Source organism: Brugia malayi (genome assembly GCF_000002995.4).
Source record: "Brugia malayi strain FR3 genome assembly, contig: Bm_v4_Chr4_scaffold_001, whole genome shotgun sequence".
Taxonomy (NCBI): domain Eukaryota; kingdom Metazoa; phylum Nematoda; class Chromadorea; order Rhabditida; family Onchocercidae; genus Brugia; species Brugia malayi.
The window spans coordinates 4,452,899-4,472,434 of NW_025062478.1; the positions used below are offsets into that span (position 1 = coordinate 4,452,899).

The following is a 19,536-nucleotide window of genomic DNA, read 5'->3' on the forward strand; positions in this document are numbered from 1 at the left end:
ATATGAAGCCTGGTTCAGGCTTTGCAGTATCAGTCTTGCATTAAGCTTTACTATCAAGCACAAATAACATAGAGAAACTGTTATCCTTAAATAAAAGTTCGGCTATATAATGTTTTTTTATTAAAATATTGATAATAGCGCTTATCATAGAGTTTATCATAGTGTTTACTATTTAAAGAAATTTATTGCTAGCAAATTTCTTTTTTTCGTTTTTTGTTTTCTTTAGGTTGGATAATAATAAGACTGGTAGATCGGTTGTAAAAGGTTTCTTTGGCGGTACAAAGGTAAGAAATACTTTTCAATGGTATCACTTCTGTTCCATTGTATTTAATACTTAGTTGTAGGTGCAGAAAAATGGATCTTTTTAAAAAAATCATTTCTTCACTTCTAATTTAATTATTTAGATTAAATGTATTTCAAAATCTTTTTGCTGTCAATACAGTTTAATCTTTCACTTTTTTCTTTTTGGAATTAGCTGAAAAATGAAATAGTAATAAAACTATTTTAGGTTATTGGAAAAAGTGAGAGAAATTAGTAAAAATGCTCGATTTGAAATTATTCTGCAAAAAATTACCTAAATGTGTAAGTACTTTTTAGTTCATTTTATTATCTGAAGAAAATTGTAAAATTTTAGCTGAAAAAAAGATTTTCCAAAATTTTGAAAATCCAAAAAAAAAAAGAAAATAAAATTGATGAATGGCAAATTAACCCGAAGTGCATAAAGAGTCAAAGCAATTGTTGTTTCACTTTTTCAAATTCATTCAAATTTTGAACCGAAAATTTGATTAATAACCGAATGAAATTTCTGCATATCTTTTCTTTAACCTAATTACTATTTAATTTAATTTCAATTAATCATAATCCATTCCAGGAATTCAATATACGTTGGGAAGCTTGCATTAAAAAGTCAATGCTGAGTATGCTAGAAGAACACCGGCGAAAATCAGGTGGGCCTGAATTAACAGCCGAGCAACGTAAGCTACTTTGGGCATATGGCGAGCCAAGAGATATGAAGGAGTAAGTATATTTGTAATCAAAATAGTTCAATTCATACCTGTATGCAATACTATGGCTATTAAATAATCATTTGAGCAAATCATATAGTGTGATATTATCATTAATAAATCATTTTTTAATGATAACAAATGGTCAATGTAATATTCTTAGGTTTAACTGTGATATTGTTGTTGAAGAATTCAATGAAACGGAATTATGCTAAATTTTAAAAAACATTTTTTTGAAAAAAAGAAATCTCAAAGACTTTTTTTTGTACATATTAAATGTAATCTTATTCATACAAATCACTATCATATGATCAAGGCTAATTTTAGATCAAACATTTAAAAGAATTGGTTGTATAATTAATGGTTTTAAAGTAAATAACATTATCATAAAGTTAATAATCACAAGTTTACTTTTTTTAATAGGGCATTACGATCAATGTCGGTGGTACGCGAACTGATTTTATTGCAAGAAGATGTATTTACGGTGAGTGGATAATTCATTTTAATTTCTTTGATTTGTATTACCATACCGTATTTATTATTATTGTGATTAGTAATTAATCAAATAAGAACACATTTAAAATAGAAATGGAAAGAGATGCTACAAATTTCTCACAAATTAAATTAAATACTCGTTTTTTATTTTAAAAAAAAGGAGCAAAAAAGAAATTCTAAATGTAAATTTTGATGAATTTTCATTCGCAAAAAAAAAAAAAAAAAAGAAATAGGAAAAGAATAGTTCAATTTTAGATAACGAGTGATATTGTGGATCGTTATCATTCTGATAATGTTTTTTATTTGGAATTTCGCGTGAAGCCATGTGTCAGCAATGAATTATCGCCAGAAACATTTCTGCGAAAAATGATCCAAGCGATCGTAGTCGCAAGAGATACACGTCGCCAAATGACTATTAAAATCCTAATAATTGTCGAACTAGAAAATCCCATTGAAGTAATTAACGAAATCATTGATTTAGTTATGATACTTGGTGAGAAACTAATCAAATCTTTTTTTTCATCGCATTTTATCAATACTAATTAGCAAGTTTTTTTGTTATTGTAATTTTAATAAGATTAAGTAAACGAAGAATTATGTAAGTATGTCAAGAAATTGAAATAATCTTGGAATGAAATATTTCAATAGTGACTTCTGCTAAAAAGGCTGAAATAGCTTTGTTTAGCTGAATGAAAAGTATTTTAGTAGTAAAATGATCGAATACATCTAAGTTTTCCATTATTGCTTAGCTATTTTATTAGAAATTGTAGTAGAAGACATTAAATAAATTCAATATTGTTTTTACTTCCTACTTCTTTCCAATAATTCAGAAATTATTGAATCATTTCCAGGAAGGACTTATAGATCTCGAAATTTACCTGACAGTGATATCATACATGGTTTGGAGATAGCTTTTAGTGATTCAAATAAAATTAGCATGGATCAATTGCAGAAAATAATTGATCATATTCGACGAGAATCGCAATTAATTATTGTTTTTAATCTAGCTAAGGTTATATTATATTATCGTTTCAAGTTTTTTTTTCTTCTGCTTGTCGTAAAATAAATATGTTTTTACATAACTAAAAACTTAAAACTATATGATAAAAGAAGTCTAAATTTAATATTAACTAAACTAAATCAAACAATTTATAAAATGATTGGGTAAAACTTTTAAAATATTTTTCAAAATTTTGAATAATATTTTTAGAAAAAGCATTACCAACTGGAAATAAAAATTAATTAGTTTATGATCATTTGCAGAAAAATCTGTCACAAACATTTCATACATCAGTGAATTTGATAATTATGATTTTGACATTTCTATGTTTAATTTATTTTCTCATGTTGCCAACAACAGAAATTCGAAAAAAAGTTAATTTTTAATTCTATTCGTTCACTCAAAAAAAGAAATTCATTGGAATGGCAGTGCAGAAGTAGTTTGAAATCTTTGATATTTTTAATTTAAACATATGAAAATGTGTTAAAAATTCATTTCAGATTAATAACAATGTCGATCAATTATATGATATCTTACTATGTCGCCCTGATCGATTAAGTAATGCAGAAATTTTAAGTACTTTTAACAAAAATGAAAATAAAATTGATCAACATATATTAACTGATCGTTTAATATCAACAAAATTACCTATAGGTAGGTTATTTCAAAGAGATTAATTACAAAATGATTATTTTTTGTAACTCTAATTAGTGTATTTTTCCTTTTTTATATAAGAGCAGAAAAAATAAACATTTAGGAGAGAAAAAAGACTTTTTTAAAAAGAATAAATTAATAAATTTTGAATTATGTCAAATATTTTAAAACCTTTATACATTTATTACATTAAATATTTATTATAGAATTCTGTTACACAGCTAATCGCCTCTCTTATCCCAATAGTAAGGAACCACTTTGGCGGAATCATTTTTATTATCTCTATTCAATGGAATATCCTATAATTCCTACTGTAAGTTATTATTTGTAGAATGCTGAATTAATCAATATATATTTTATCATATTTATAATCCAGAAATCATAACTAAATTAAGCTTAAGCTCTGTTACTAAATTATGGGTAATATTATTATCAAAATTTGCAGACAGGCTATTCTGCATTATTGGGTTGTAGTTTATCAGATGAATATTATCACTTAGCTGTAAATATGAATTTAAAACCAAGCGATCTATACAAACTATCATTAACTGCGTCGTTTCTCACGGAAGAGACACCACGTCTTAGTAGCCGTGATTTATTCCCATTTATGCAGCAATATGATGAATTTGCAAAACAATACGCTTTGGAAACTTCCATTGATTGGAAATTTCAAATCCTTCGTAACTGTCACTTCTTTCTAAGTCGTCCTTTAACTGCCAGACGTAAGCATCGTCGACGTCGCATCATTGATCTTCTCTATTCTTGAAATTACATCATTTTTTTCAATTTTGACAATTTTGTCCTTTTGCAAATTTTTTTGTGAATTTTTTGCTATTTGTGAATTCGATTATTATTATTATTATTATTATTATTATTATTATTATCGCCATTATTATTATCATTGATAAGATTATTCGAATGAGATATACAAAAGTTCGAAGCTATCAATTGCGAAAATTTGCAGCCAAACATAACTGTGTTATTAATGGGAATGAAAATTTACTTGCTTATGTGATATTTTCATACTATACAACTTTAAGTTGTAATTTTCATTTCACAAAGTTCTGCTATTTAATTATTACAAACAAAAATGCAGAGGAAAATTCATTTCCATTCATTACCAATCAAATAAGTATTTGTATTTCGAGTTTTGTTTTAATATACATATTTTTATTTTTATAAACAACCGTGCATTTGTTATACACGGTGCGATTTTATGTGTTATTTACAATAGATTTAGCTGTAGATTTTGAGAAATTTTTATCATTCGTTAGAATTTGCAAAATGGATAGTTTATTACTTAACGGTTAATTGATTAGTTACGGTTAACTTTCTGTTAAATTATAAATAAAACAAACAAAGTAAGTATAAAAATTCCATTCATTCATTATATACAACGAGCAACAAGTGGAATTGAACTTTCGTTCGAACACATATACAAATACAAAAGAAGGAAAGCGCAAAGGGAATGCTATGATAAGAGGAAATCGGAAAATTGCTATAAATGATTTTATAAAAAATGAAAATTTTATGTCATTTTTCACCTTGCAATGTTACATTTTGAGGTGCTATGATTCTGATATGGAAAAAAGGTTCTACAAAATACGTTGACGGAAAATGTAAATGATATTTCAGGGAAATGTAAATGATATTTCAGAATAAGAGGGAAATGTAAATGATATTTCAACTTCACTTGGATTATCGTTTCATTTAAGAATCCTTAACAATGTCCATTACTCATAAATAATAATGATAGTAGCAATGATAATATTTAATAATCAATAATAAGTAAAAAATCAAATAACTAATTAATTAAATAAACGAATAGACAAATAGTAAGTAATAAATAATAATATTAAATAATAAATAAATCACCAGCACTAATTTTTTTCCATATAGCTAATAAAAAATTTAAAAAGTTGAAAGAAAAAATATTAATGATATTTCACTAAATAATGACATAATGTGATACAATCTAAGCTGTGATAATATTAGTTCTAAAGCCATATATTATGCAATTTTGTTTGATTTAATTTTGAATATAATTCTAAAATTAATGTTATCATTTGATCTGCAATAAGAAATGATTAATAATGCCTCATTAGTAATTTTCTTTTATACTTTATATCAAACAACTGAATCAATTATTTCTTATTAAATGTTTTGACTGAAAACACCCCCATAACTTCCTGTTACCTTCTCTTCCGTTTCGACTTCCGGAAAGCTAGCAGCGAAATAAATGCCATCACAACTTCACCCCTACACCACAACAACATTTGTGTTAACGATAATTTGCAAATCGCAACGTGACAATGAACCGGTGATACGGAAACTGTCATGGGTTATTGTGATAAGACCGGAAAGGATGTTCAGTTAGTATTTTGCTTCTTTCGAAATTCCGGACATTAATATATATTTCGGATACCGTTAATATATATTGTATATAGCAACCCTAAATTATGAACGTTACTGTTTCATACAAATTTTATTCTTCCAAACTTTTAATTTGTCAATTTTCAGCTATGCACTAGCATTTTTTATCAGTGCTATTAGCTTTATTCATTAGTTTTTGTTTCTGCATGTATCACTGTGTTTTAGCTTATTTCATATCGATGGAACAGTTATTTAGCGGGTAGTCTGAATGAATCCGTCAACATTTTCCGGAAATTTTTTATTCAGTAGTCCAACAAATACCAGAAGCAAAAGTAATGCATGTCATTTTATCGATATATTCGATTTTATTTTTGTCGCACATCCCGATTCCGGACGTACTGAAGGTAAAGAAAGTGAACGAGTATTTTATTTCAACAGTCCGCAAAATGAATCAATGGAAAAACAGGTACATATTTTTTATTACCACATGTATTTGTTATATTTGTTGTTTTATTTTTGCTGTTTAAGAATTTTCTGAGAAATTTTCAGTTATTGATTACTTGAAAATTTTTCACTTTGAAATATTCTGATTCGCAGTTTTTAGTTGGTTGAAGAATAATATGCCATTATTTTTCAGACGCAGATAACAGGTTTTGCGGAAGCAGTTGTTAATTTCACTGAAAACTTCACTGAAAATAAGGACGAATCGGAATTCCAATATCGTTATGTAAATACTTCCAAACAGTTACATGTGTATGTTCAGGTTGAATCTGGAAAATTTATTATTGGAACTGGTGTAAACAAGTAAATGCTATTTTTTTCCTATAAGTTGGAAATGAAAATTAAAGAAAATAAAAATAAAAATTCAAAACATAGGGAAGTTGATGTTGAAAATAATTGAAATAATAAATTTTAGTGTGAAACTTTTGAATTTTTGTCTTCATAGTTATTTTTAAAAGAAAAGATTTGCATAATTGATTCAGCAATTATGTAACCTTTTTAGCATAAATAACTTCCTTATGGTAATATTAAGATTGGAGAATAAAAGTTATGAAGACAGAATCTTTTGAGATGCATCTTCCAGAATTCGTTTATTTTTTATTTTTTGAAAATTGTTTTAGAGAACTTAGCATCAATGAAGATTACGTTCTGCGAGGTTCAGCTATCAAAGCAGTGCTAATAACGGCTTACAAAATGTTTCGTTTATTTTTTGGTCCATTCTCTCGACTTGTGACAGATAATTCAATACATTTGAAGGATCGTCTGGAATATTTCTTCTCACGTTACCTCCCACAACTTCGTCTTCATCATGTGTGTTATAGTGTGTTATATTCTAAACTAAAAAAATTTTGAATAGTTATTTGGAATTAGCCAATATGAGTAATAGTCGAATTTTTAGAAAAATTCAAAACGGATATTGTTATAATACTTTCTTTTTATATTGATTAATTTTAACAGATAACAAAGAGAGACAGCACTGATCTGCATAACCTCTTCCATACTATGTGGTACTAAAGAACAACTTAATTGGTCATATTCAAACGAAAATCTGAATTTTTTTTTTCTTTTCTGCAGCATTTAAAATATATTATTGAATAATGTTAAATCTTATTGAAATGAAATATTTTATCTTTTAAATATATATAATTTTGCAGATGCCTTTACTGGATGTATTTTGTGGTGTTGATTATTTATCATTAGACAGTACAAATTATTTACGAATTGAGAATCTTTTGGATGATTTAGTGGAAACTTTTCCTCAAATTTCGAAAACTGTATTCTTTTATCAAGAACGCCTAATAACCTATAATGTTTCTAAAACCGATTTACCTATACTTTATCGATACCTCACTCAGCACCTTCTTAGTAGATCGTTGAAAGAAGAATTGCAACCTGAAAAATTTAGCAGGTTTGCTCTTACTTCTTATCGTTCTTTTTCATCATTTAAAGCATTTTTTTTTTTCATTTGCTCTTACAAGAAAGAAAAGCTAATTTTATATTAGATTTTTGTTGAAAATGTGAACGACTGAGTTACCTCCCTTATTATATCACTAATAAGGGTATCTACAATGCGCTAATCACTTCAGTTTTGTCATTCTTTTAAAAAAGAAAAATTTTGAAAACGAAATGACTGAAATTTATTACTGTTGAATCTCATAAATACATAATTCATTTCTGCTTATTAATTGGGCTTTTGAAAGAATTTGATTATAGCATTCCGTTCAATCATTAGTCATTATCATTCAACATTTGCAGATATTTAAGTCTGACCAGAAGTAACGTCTTATTTTGCTATTAGTATGCAGCTCATAGTTCCAGGAGGGATTCAGTCCATCGAGGGAAATTTTTGACAGGTTTAGTGGTGCCATCTAAAAATCGATCAATCAACGACAAATGTGGTGCTAAATTACCAATTGTTTATTTATGTGATGATGATGATGAACGAAGACTTGCACCCTATGAAATGGTAATTTGTCTATGTTTATAAAAGGAATGAATGTACTTTCTGCTGATAGTTTGATTCTCTTTTTCTTTTTCCAAACATTCCATTCAATAAATTTTCTATCCTCATTAAGTGACATGTAGTAACAAATGTCCTACTATCATGAATTTTTCTCTTCCACCACAATTAATTATTTTATTCATTTTTATTCCTCATATTTATCCTTATGTATTTGCTATACTTCATTATTTATATTTTGTTATATTTATTATTACTAATTATTCTTATGAATTAAGAGAAGAGAATCTTATGTTTATTCTTTTTACATTCCCACTTCGATGTTTTTAGATTTTAATCTAAAACTGTAACTTTCAGATGTTCTTCTAGTAAATTGAAATTTTTTTGTGCAATTTAGATTGTTTATCGTGCTTTGAATGCTACAGTTTGCATGTTTATCCAGAAAAGTATTGATGCCCAATTTCTACAGCAGTTGGATGATTATCTTGGACCGGAATTAACTGCGTTAGCATCTCTCATTGCTGAATCGTATAATAATTTGAATGATATATCAAGGAAAGAGAATGAGTTTCATTTTGTGTATTTCAATCCAGAAAGTTTGAGCCTTAAAACGAGTTTAATGGAAAATATTGACTCTAACCGCAGCTCAAATTTGCCTTCTGTGCCGTCTTCAGTGTACAAGTAAGTTGAGTGATTTTTGGAGAAATGAAGCAAAATTGCAAATAAAATAAAATGATATCTTTGCATTTTTTTACTCCAAAAACAAAATGTAGGCTAATTTGTATTCCTAATCCATTTTTCTTTTTTTTTAAAAAAATTTTCGAGTTTTTAGAATCGTTTTAATATTTTGCGGTGCTTTTTTATCCTATTTTTTAGATCGGTTTGTGACTTGTTTGATGAATTCTTAGAAAACAATGATTTTGGCGAGACATCAGCTAGATTGGATACTGATTGGTGGCTTATTGTCAAGAAAGTAAACAAACGATTTTTACTGCTCATATTGCGAAGTGCTACACTTACTGCATCGGCTGAAGTGCAACAATATGTTAATGATATTATCAAAATTAACTTCGATACTGTATTTTTGTTTTAATGATACAAATTTCGCTACTTATTGCACATCTGCCAATTTCTCACTTTTATACTGTTCTCATTTCAATTAAAGTATATGAAGTATATTGTCATTTAGACATTTATTTCTGAGACCAAAATTCCAGAAATATATAAATTGTTTTCATAACTGTAAGGCACATTTCCTGGATATTAATATTTAAGGAATACTTAGTAATACACGCTAACACTCCAGCTATTTTCTTCATATAAAAACGAAGTTAACCTATGTTAGTATTTCAAAGCGTAAAAAGATACATTTAGTTCAAAGTTCAAAACTTGGTATGTTTATTACTTTTAAATTGCCATTGCGAAAAGTTGGTCGACAATATAATTGGGATTTAAAAGGCAAACGCTGAATAGAATGTGGAATGTGGAAGTAATATTAATATTTCAGAACGTAAAGGTACACTTTGGTCTAGTTCAAAACTTAATTAGGAATATGGTCAGTAGTTTCATTCGATTTGAAAGGTAAGATTATCGGCAATACTGACCTTTGCTATGGGTGAACAAAGACATAAATTATCTTGATATTTATTTGAACAAAATTATAAGAGATGAACATACCAAAATTCAATCCATTCAAAATAAATAACATAAAAATTCCTATTGAGGAGCTTATAGATGAGCATACTGCCAAGAACGAGAGAAACAAAATAGTTCCTTGAAAATAGTCTAATTTACCTAGGAAGAGATATTAGCAAATAGCTGTTAGAGTCACATATTTTTGAAATATTTGGTGCTTTTTCTAAAAACAGACGACAGTTTTTTGAAGTTAGAGCATAGAAAAATTCTGTCAAAAACAGTATAAAGAAATATGAAGGAATACTAACTTCGAAAAGAAATATGAATATTGGTTTTTCGCCTTTTACTGATTTCCTCCTCTTTTTTTTTTCTGGCACATTAATTTGATTCTGAAGAGAACGGTTTGGAAAGTTTAAAAAGTCCTAAATGATCTATTTTGAGAAGAGCAATACAAACAAAACATGTTGAGCAATTATCATTATTGTTGTGGGAGTTCCAACATTCTCATCAGAATGTTGTCGATATTTTTGATTACTGCAAGTACGTCGTTTTCCAAAGTACTGCCTGTACCATTTGTTTGTCGAATTTCCTGAAAAAAAAAAAGTTTTCTTAGAAACCTAAATCTTAAGTGTAGAAATTTAAGTGCAAATAAACAGAAATGTATTAATTGAAAATCAGAAAATTAAATATCAAAAAAACCTTATCTGTTTAATCAATGAATATGTTGTTTGTACAATGGCAGATCATATTTTCAGCAGCAATTTATCTACCGAAAATTTAGTATCACTTCATTGTAATTGGCGATTAATTACATTTAATCAATGGATATGGGTGATCAATTCGGTTATGCGACTGGTAGAACATTTAGCGAAGATATACAATGAGAAAAGATAATATATAATATATATAATAATAAGGAATAAGTGGAAAATTTAATCAGTTAAGCAAAGCGGATTTGATGCACTAACTTGAAGCATAGTATAGGCTATTTTTCGTGAATGTCGACAAGCCTCCGAAATAGAACTTAACGTTGAGCGATGTTCGTTCAATAAATTTCGAGCTTGTTTTAATTCTTGTTGACACTCTGCCAAACGCTGCTGACATTCCATTAGTTCATTCGTTACCTATCAATAATTTACTTTTTCTTCCTAAATTTATGCAAAAAAAAAAAAGAAAAAAGTTTTAAAAAAGAATTTTTGCATTTCTTCTTTCTATGTTGTTCGGTCCGTATGTTCTCATTGTTTCTTAAAATAACTGCAATAGCAGTGCTAAATAAAATAAATCTTTTTTATCTTTTTCTAAAACAAAGGAAAATCTTTCAGATTTGAATCACTTTCAAATTCAAATATACATTTTAAATTTAATCAGAAAACACTGAAAGGATTCTTAATTGTAGCACCGCATTTTTAACCCAAGCAAAATAAAACTGCCATATAGCATTCCCTTATGATTAGTCTTCCGGTAATAACCTGCTGAGAATGTGATTCCGATTGTTTTCTATCTTTGGCATAAGTATACTGGACTACTTTCGTATCATTTGTACATGGAATAAGCGTCCCATCAGTTCGATACTGCTGTATAACATTCAGCATTTTCTTACGTGGACCGAATGCCTAAAGTTGCATTGCTAAATTTCATCAACAATTAAAGCATAAAGTTAAAATTATGGAGAATAAAGATAAAGAAAAAATTTTCGTAATATAATTTGTAAAATAAAAATACGAACATACTTTAATGCCAATCTCCATAAGATCAGCATCGCTAAGCTCCAAGAATAAGTTTAAATCAATATTTTCGGTTTCAAAGATTTCAATGTATTTTTCTAATTTAAGCTGTGATAGTAATTCCGTTAATGAATTCACTTCCATTGCTTTCTTTTCTGTATTATTTTTCTTCCTTTTGCTCTAAAATGACAACATCCGCACAAAGTATATATATCAAAACATATATATGTATGTATCTGTATAACAACTGCTTTTGGCGACGAAACTCTAAAATTCGGCTATTTTGGGATTTTGAAAAGAGAGTTCCGTGATGAATCAAAAATCAAATTAAACTCAAAGATTTAAGATTAAATTTTGAACGCAAATTTATAATCAGTAGTTATAGTAGACGAAACAGTTGAAGCTCATGTAAAATTAAAACTCCAATATTATAATTCTTGAATGGTTGCAGCACCATTAAATTTATTAATACGATAAATTAAAACGATAGGATTATTGATAGTCATTGATTACCCGCGGAGGATCCTTCAAAATAGCAATTGTTTTGGGATTATCGAAAGCTAAAGCTTCACCATCTTCACCTTTTGCATTCTTTAATTTCGGATCTCCATCCTAAAACATTGAATCCTTTTACGAGATAAGATCTGAAATAATGTTAGCCAAGATGTATGAAATTTCAAGAAACCACTGTATGATAAGCTAATCTTTTAAAAGAGAAATCAGATCTAGTCGCCGAAATGTTTTCGAGCTTATGCCTAAACTTGGCATCAGAAGAGAGATTGTGTTTTTTTTCTCAAATTTACTATTCACCGATTAAACTGTCGGTATTTGAAGACTTAATCTTAGTATATTTTCTCGATTTTGCTTGAAACTCTCAGAACTTATTCTGCGATGTTTTGATCTGTTCCAACTATACTAAACTCTTATCAGGATAAATCACGCAAAAGCCCAGAAAGCATAAACATAACAAAGCAAATTCATTTTAGCGAATCTGACATAAAGCAGTGCTTATATCAATCTCTCATCAGTTTAGAGATTACTTGATGAAGTTTGGTTTCATGATTAGTAATGATTGTATGGCAATTGTCAAAGTGATAAAAGAAATATTTTGGATGAAACACTACTGAGAAAGTTTTCAGACATATGAGAAAAAAGTGAAAGGAAATACGAAGTATCGTATTATTCTTTTTTTTTTCATCTTTTCAATGATCATGCTGAATTAGAAATTTTGATTAATGAAGACAAAACATATTTTTTCTGATTAGAACCTGTCTAGTAAGGGAAAATTTATTCTTTCATTTTTCTCTAACATTAATATTAACAATGGGGCAAAATAAACAAAAAAAAAAAAAAGTTTAAAATGATCAAAAATGAGCAAAAGGCAACTTTTTGAGAAAAGTATGGGACAGTAATCAAATTTTAAATACTGCACGAAATTTTTGTTGAAATTCCTTTCGACATTTCGTACATAAATGAAATAATCCAAGTAATAGGTTACCCCAAGCGTTTCGTCATATAAATTCTGTCTGACTGTAGTAGGATGTTATATTAAACAATATATAAAAGGAATATACTGATAAAGGATGAAGAACTGCTACTATCATTCAGTTTGATTCTCTAAAAGAAGGAAAGGAATGTTGTAGTGAATGCCATAAAATGATGCAATTAGAAGTGATGGATCTAAAAAACTGAAATTGCTTCATTTATTAATCTAATAAATGATCAACATACTCTGATGCACTTAACTTTTATTTTTCACACCATTCTCCACAAAAATGAGGTGTAAAAAATATAACAAACATACATTCTGTAACAATGCCAGTAGTGTAAGCTCGTGTCCAATGCAGCATGCAGTTAATGTTGGTGTCATGCCATGCAAATTGGGAATGTTGGGATTAGCGCCATTATCCAACAAAGCTTCTGCAATACTAGCTTGTGAACAAGCAGTTGCATAAGCTAATGCTGTATCACCCATATTATCCTGTTTATCAATCGCAGCATCCTTCCGCATTAATAATCGTACCTTGAAAGGAAATCCTTTTATTAAGCCAAACTATAAACTAAAGTAGCCAAAAAACATAATGGTTTAGCTATGGATGAATACAAAAGATTAACTTTTCAAAATATAAATTCGAATTTATTATCTTTCAAATTTTTTAATGAATGGAATTCTTTTATTAGCAAAACAAGGATTCTCAAAATTTTTTACAGTTGTGAAAAAAAAAAAAACTTACAACAGCCAAATTTCCACATGTAGCAGCAAGCATTAGAGCTGTTTGTCCATTAGCATTGCATAAATCCACCAAAGCTCCTGATCTAAGCAATAGTGCACAAACTGCTTCATGTCCAAGATAAGCTGCATACATTAATGAACTCCACCCGCTTCCATTCAAACGATTTGCATCGAAACCCGTCTCCAACTGTGCCTGAAAATGGTAATTCGACGTTCTGAAAGAAAAAGAATATAGTAATTGTCTGCATGACCTCATATCTTCCAGTGATAACTTCTTGAAGAAAACAAATCATAGTTAATGCTTTAACATTTACTCTAATAGACATATTATACTTATAATAACATAGTTTGGAGTTATAATTATAATTAAAATACTTCAAAAAATAACATGACATATCTGTTTACTTATATAATATCATATCTCTTAGTAATTGATTTACTTTTTCTGATTAAATGTCATGGCTTACCTCAATTACTGGTGTATCTCCCATACTAGCTGCAGTATAAACATCGTACGGGCTATAAAGTGCATCATCGTATACCCGCGGGAGTTGCACCGGGGTCTGAGAAGTTTGCTCATAACATTTGATTATATTTCTTACCGTTGTGTTGTTGTGAGATATTTTAGGTAAATCATCACTAAAACGCACCGAACGTACTGCGCCTGCCATAATTCACCTCAAACATTAAGTAGAAAGGAAAAAAAAAAGAAATGCTAAATTCGTTAACGAGCGATTTAGTTTATGATCCTTTTTATTTTCCATTTTAATGCATTCTAAAGTACGATAACTTCTTTCCACACTCTTTTTCCTTTGCATTCGTAACAATATGAATGATTAATAATTATTTGCTAAAATACTTACAATATCGATTACATTAAATAAGACAGTGAATAAAGATTAAGGTTAGAAATATGAATTGAATCAAATTTTAACGTACCAAATTTATCAGTTTTTTTTTGCGAAAATTTATAAAACTTGAACAACTATAGTATTTTCTTTTTCTTCCATTTTCTTAAAGTAATAAAATTACCAAGGAGATCTTCGATAAACTTTTTCATGTTTGATAATAATTATATACTAATAAATAGACAAAAATATACTAATAAATAGACAAAAAAGGATAATAAATGAATGAAGTACGATGATCACAAACATATATAAAATAGTAAAATAAGGCATTCTTTAGTTTTGGTTGCTGATGAACAATATAATATTATGATAATCGTGATACTGTTATAGATCAATAAAAGGAACTTCTGGAGTTTTCTCAAAACTATTTGCACAGTGATGCTTCGTTGCACAAACACTCTGTCTAGCATATTAATCATCATTTATATTTAATACATCCACTGGAATTTTTAACCATGTTCCTGATAAATTTGATGAATTCAATAACCTTATCAGATTTAGATCTTTAATACTTTGATAGCAAAAACACATTGAATCTGTTTTTCATTAACTAGTTTTTATTTTAATTAATACACATCTTTAGGGCGTTACAATATGTTATATTATTTTTTATGACAACTTATCCAAAATAGATCCAAAGATAATAAATTGATGACATGGATGCCATGAAGAATACAAAAAAGTGCTTATTTCAATAGCCAGATTTTACTACGCTATTTTAAATTGTTTCGTTTTCAAAACTGAATTTGAATTCAACGGTCCCAACACTAACAGCCACTGAGTTTGCTGGTCAATGTTACTTACACTAATTTTTTCACCCTTCTATTTCTTTGACAAAATAGACCCGATAAATAAGAGATAGAAATATTGAGCCTGGAACGCCAGATGAATTTTTACCGAATTTTGATCTGAGGAAAAAATTTTCTTTTTTTTTTGAGAAAAACAAATATTAATAATTTCAAATGTTAGACTAACTTTAGTTAGGCGCTGTTTTAGAATAAACTACTTAAGTAAATTTGATGAAGTAAAATTAATTAATCAAGCATTTAAATGTAATAGAAAAAAAATTGATTAGACGCATAATCTGAAAAAAAATGTTTATTCAATTGGGAGCAAAAAACACAACAGATAGAAAGAAGAATTATTGGTTGTATTTGGAAGGATGATGGTTAAACGATCTGACATCGTTTAAACATCAATCGAAACTTGTTCTCCAGATGACGATCGCCTACTGCCAAACAAACTAACAATTGATCCCTCTCCATTACATATTCAAAGAATGACAACTGCAAAAATCTGTACTCTTTCATTTTAACATCAATGAAACATAAAAATTATCATCGAGTAGCTGTGTTTCTATGTTGATTTCTTTTCTAAAAAAATCAAAAAAATTAATCAGTTTTCAAAACGATAAACATTAACGAATCGTAGAGTACGTGCAATTTCCCATTATTCCTATAAAGAGAGAGAAATAATTTAAATGATTCCTCTGCCTTGCTAAAATACAATCCTTACGCTCTCATTTGTAAAAGCTCTTTAAATTTATCCGCTTGTTCCACGTACAGGAAAAACAGATTAATATTAGTGTCTTTTTAATAATTCCAGATGATTTATTATTTGTTCGAATGGAATCGGTATAACTTTTTCCCGAGAAACTTTATGGCTTCTTCCAAAATGAGACAAAACTTAATGATTTCAAAATATTAGTATAACTATGTGTGAATACACATAGTTTGGCAAGTTATTCACGAAAATAAGTTCTGAAGACAATCATAAAAGTAACATCCAAAGTACGATATCGTCAATCGTTATCGTCAGTATTCACCTATATTATTACCAATTATTTCATAAATGATAATTTCAACTATTACTTTTGTTATTAGTGATGATCACGGTATGACGATATTGTCCAAGAAAACCATTAACTAATTGCCAGCAAGAAAAGGGAAGACAAGATATGCCGATACTATGATACTAGGATATGATATTCATAACATATGATTGATGACAATGATATTGCGATACTATAATGACAATGATACCATAATATGTTATTATGATGACGATGATACTTTGATGTTAGCTAAACTTATCAACGATTTGTAGTAAGTGTCAACTGATGATGTAATTGCTGGGACAAGCAAAATTACATTGCAATAGTACAATGTGATATTGCATGCAACCAACTGAAATCTGTAAAATACAGTGTTCTATGTACATAGAAAAGGTTAAAGTTAATACTATGATAACATATCCCTAATTTGACCTCACCTGACCTGCCACTTGACCTCGCCTGACCTGCCCGTAATGTCACTGAACATAGAAGTTACCACCAATTAGTAGAGCTGCACGAATTTTACTCATCCAACAAAATTCAGCTTCACGTGGACAGCATACGGCTGAGTGATAGGTTGGTAATAGTAATTTGAGGGAAGGAGGAGTTAAACGTTCTTTTTCTTCTTAACTCTCATACAGCTTGTCGCTTTGCTGCATTATTGAAATTTAATTAAATTATGTTAAGAATAATTATATTTATATAATATAACTGAGCAATTTCACTTGAAAAAATCAAATCTATAGATCGGTTTTCATTTGAAAGATTGATCACTTTTACTTGAAAACTTTTATTGATTTAAGAAACAAGCATAAAAAACGTGAGTTTTTGTATTTATGTGATATACATCATTTATGCACTATGTAATAATTTTTGGCTTTTTTTTAAATTTTTAGAAACTCTCGACATCCTGGCTATCGCTATATTATCGCATTTACTATATCATAATTGTGAACCTAGTACAAGCATACAAGGATTATTTATATCGTCTATAGTATCAACTATGTCTCTCGCTACGAAAAAACGTTTTGTGATGAAACAAGCCGAAAGTGAATTGTTCTTGCCGAAAGAGAATGAAATCATCGCACGTGTTTTGACATCTCCAGGAAGGAATTTGCACGAGGTTAGACAAAGTCATTTATTCTTCAGTTAGTAAGTATAAAAAAAGCATTCTTACAACACCATTGTTGAGGAAAATTTTCGATTTTTTTCTATACTTATCTATTTCTGAACTGCATAATTTATTACTTTAGATATATATGATCAGCATATACTCAAACTAATTCTGGTTTGATGCAGAATTCGCTTAAATTTTTATTCAAAACTGATATAAGAACTTACAGTTTCATTACTTCCGTCCATGTCGCTAATGTACATTTAGTCCTTGAATAGTTTGCAATGGGTGTAATAAGTCAGTAGTACTCATTTCAACTTTTAAATTTTCAGATGTGATCTATTTTTCCACTTTCATTACATAGAAGCGTTCATTTTATTTAATTGGATTGGTGTATTTTTCAGGTGGATGATGAAAATGGCGAGAAATATTTAGTAAGCATGCCAAGGAAATTTAGGGAGACAATTTATGTCAAACGAGGTAGTTTTATTTTTGTTGTGCCGATAAAAGAAGGCATCAAAGTGAAGGCAGAAATTACGCAGATTTTGGATAAAGAAAATGTTTTATATCTAAGGGAGCAGAAAATGTGGCCCAAAAGGTTTGTACTTTGTTTTATATATGTTTTTATTTAACGAAGTTTTACCATTTTTACTATTTCGTTTATTCAGTTTTACAATGACATTTACATATTTAGGCATTGTAACATATGTTGTATGACTGTTTGATTGTCTATTAGAAATACATCTAAAAAAGAAGTAATGCTGTAAAAAAAGCATAAATATGTATAAAAATAGGACCTTAAGTATGATGGACAGTTCAAGCAAAAAACAAATAAGTCTTGTTTTACACTGTAGAAAAGAAGTCACATTTAATGTCTATGGTTTCAAACAATTGTTTTTAGATTCGAATCATATGCAGAAAGTATAACTCGTGAAGCAAAGAGAGGTATTATTGCTGGTAGTGTGAAAAGGCATGACGTTATCGATGAAGATATGTTACCACCCAGTGATACGAATGATGACAGTGAGTGTGACACGAGTGATGAAGATAATGAAAAGAAGGATGAAGACAGCTCGATGGGCGATTTCTCCGATTTAACAGGTTCTCTTTAAAATCATTTATGTTTGAAGTATTACATGTCCGAAAGATTCATTTGTTACAATTCTTATGTAAAGCTAAATAATTAAACCTTGAAAATTCCAATACTGTTTGAAAGGAGGACTACGAAAAAGCAAGAGTGTATTGCAGATTAGTCAAAGGTAGAATATAGAATTGCTGGTCAGTATCCATTTTGCGGTTTAACTTTTGGTCTATCATACTGTCATGGGAGTTATTGTAAAACTTTTTAAATGGTTACTCAATATATAAATCATTTGAAATCACTTTTTGAACACTGATCTCTGGATACCCCTCAGATATTTATGTCAAGTTTTTTACATGGTTTCTGCGCTTTTTGATTTTAATTTGTTATATTCATTCTTAACCTTTTTTAAAATACTTTTTTAGAAAGTGAAGAACTGGACGAAGATGATGAGACGGAAAATAGTGATGAAGAATCACAAAATGACGGTCTTGCTTTCAAAATATATAATCCAAATCGATTAAGGCGATTATAATTTTTGCTTTACTTTTCTCTAATTTTAATTTCGATATTTCAAATGTTTTTGCTATCGTTCTTACTATATGAATTTTAATATGCCTAAAAAAGGAAATCCTTATTATAAGGATCTCTTTCCTTAGTAATCTTTCCTAATGCAGCTGTATAATAGTTTTTGGAGATCATTTTCTGTTTCGAATTGTTTATAAAATTCTTTTGTTTGTTTACTGCTTTTAATTAACCTCATTCTGTTGGCACTTTGTTTTTCCTGATCTTACATTTCACTGATATTTTTTTTTGACAAAAATTTAATTAAATTTATTCGGATGCATCGCTTCACAAAGGAGATAGTTACAATTACAATTGAATTAGAAGTCTAATTTTGCTTCGAGATTTCGGTTACTTCATTGTTGAGCAGTGTTGAAGTTCTCAGTTCTGCTTTTACACAGCGGTGCAAGTATTTACAAAATATATGTGTTGATCTATATATTGACCTTCAAG

At 28.7% G+C, this 19,536-nt stretch overlaps 4 protein-coding genes across 5 annotated transcripts; 3 read left to right on the plus strand and 1 right to left on the minus strand.

Annotated features, from left to right (window-relative positions):
* Positions 1-540: 540 nt before the first annotated feature.
* On the plus strand, positions 541-3,919 carry Bm10611 (uncharacterized protein; the record flags this gene model as incomplete). Its single annotated transcript, XM_001895947.2, has 8 exons — positions 541-582; positions 872-1,017; positions 1,428-1,488; positions 1,755-1,992; positions 2,351-2,511; positions 3,000-3,153; positions 3,360-3,466; positions 3,599-3,919. 8 exons carry the CDS (start codon positions 541-543, stop codon positions 3,917-3,919), a joined length of 1,230 nt encoding a protein of 409 aa, XP_001895982.2.
* A 1,875-nt stretch (positions 3,920-5,794) lies between these two features.
* Positions 5,795-9,080, plus strand: Bma-ccz-1 (MGC68831 protein, putative; the record flags this gene model as incomplete). Its single annotated transcript, XM_001895948.2, has 7 exons — positions 5,795-5,992; positions 6,164-6,330; positions 6,648-6,837; positions 7,182-7,435; positions 7,846-7,993; positions 8,385-8,668; positions 8,864-9,080. 7 exons carry the CDS (start codon positions 5,795-5,797, stop codon positions 9,078-9,080), a joined length of 1,458 nt encoding a protein of 485 aa, XP_001895983.1.
* A 1,020-nt stretch (positions 9,081-10,100) lies between these two features.
* Bma-mlt-3 lies at positions 10,101-14,250 on the minus strand (the record flags this gene model as incomplete). Of its 2 annotated transcripts, none has more annotated exons than XM_001895949.2 (8): positions 10,101-10,211; positions 10,591-10,746; positions 11,092-11,235; positions 11,353-11,526; positions 11,860-11,958; positions 13,151-13,369; positions 13,581-13,772; positions 14,047-14,250. In XM_001895949.2, the coding sequence occupies 8 exons, from the start codon at positions 14,248-14,250 to the stop codon at positions 10,101-10,103; spliced, it is 1,299 nt and encodes a 432-aa protein (XP_001895984.1). The 2 variants fall into 2 exon arrangements, with proteins under 2 accessions (XP_001895984.1, XP_042937542.1); XM_043081608.1 differs by having other exon boundaries at positions 14,047-14,070.
* A 3,077-nt stretch (positions 14,251-17,327) lies between these two features.
* Bm7567 (obelix, putative) lies at positions 17,328-19,054 on the plus strand (the record flags this gene model as incomplete). The annotated part of the gene is made up of 4 exons (XM_001895950.1): positions 17,328-17,447; positions 17,843-18,036; positions 18,340-18,539; positions 18,945-19,054. 4 exons carry the CDS (start codon positions 17,328-17,330, stop codon positions 19,052-19,054), a joined length of 624 nt encoding a protein of 207 aa, XP_001895985.1.
* Between the last annotated feature and the right edge of the window lie 482 nt (positions 19,055-19,536).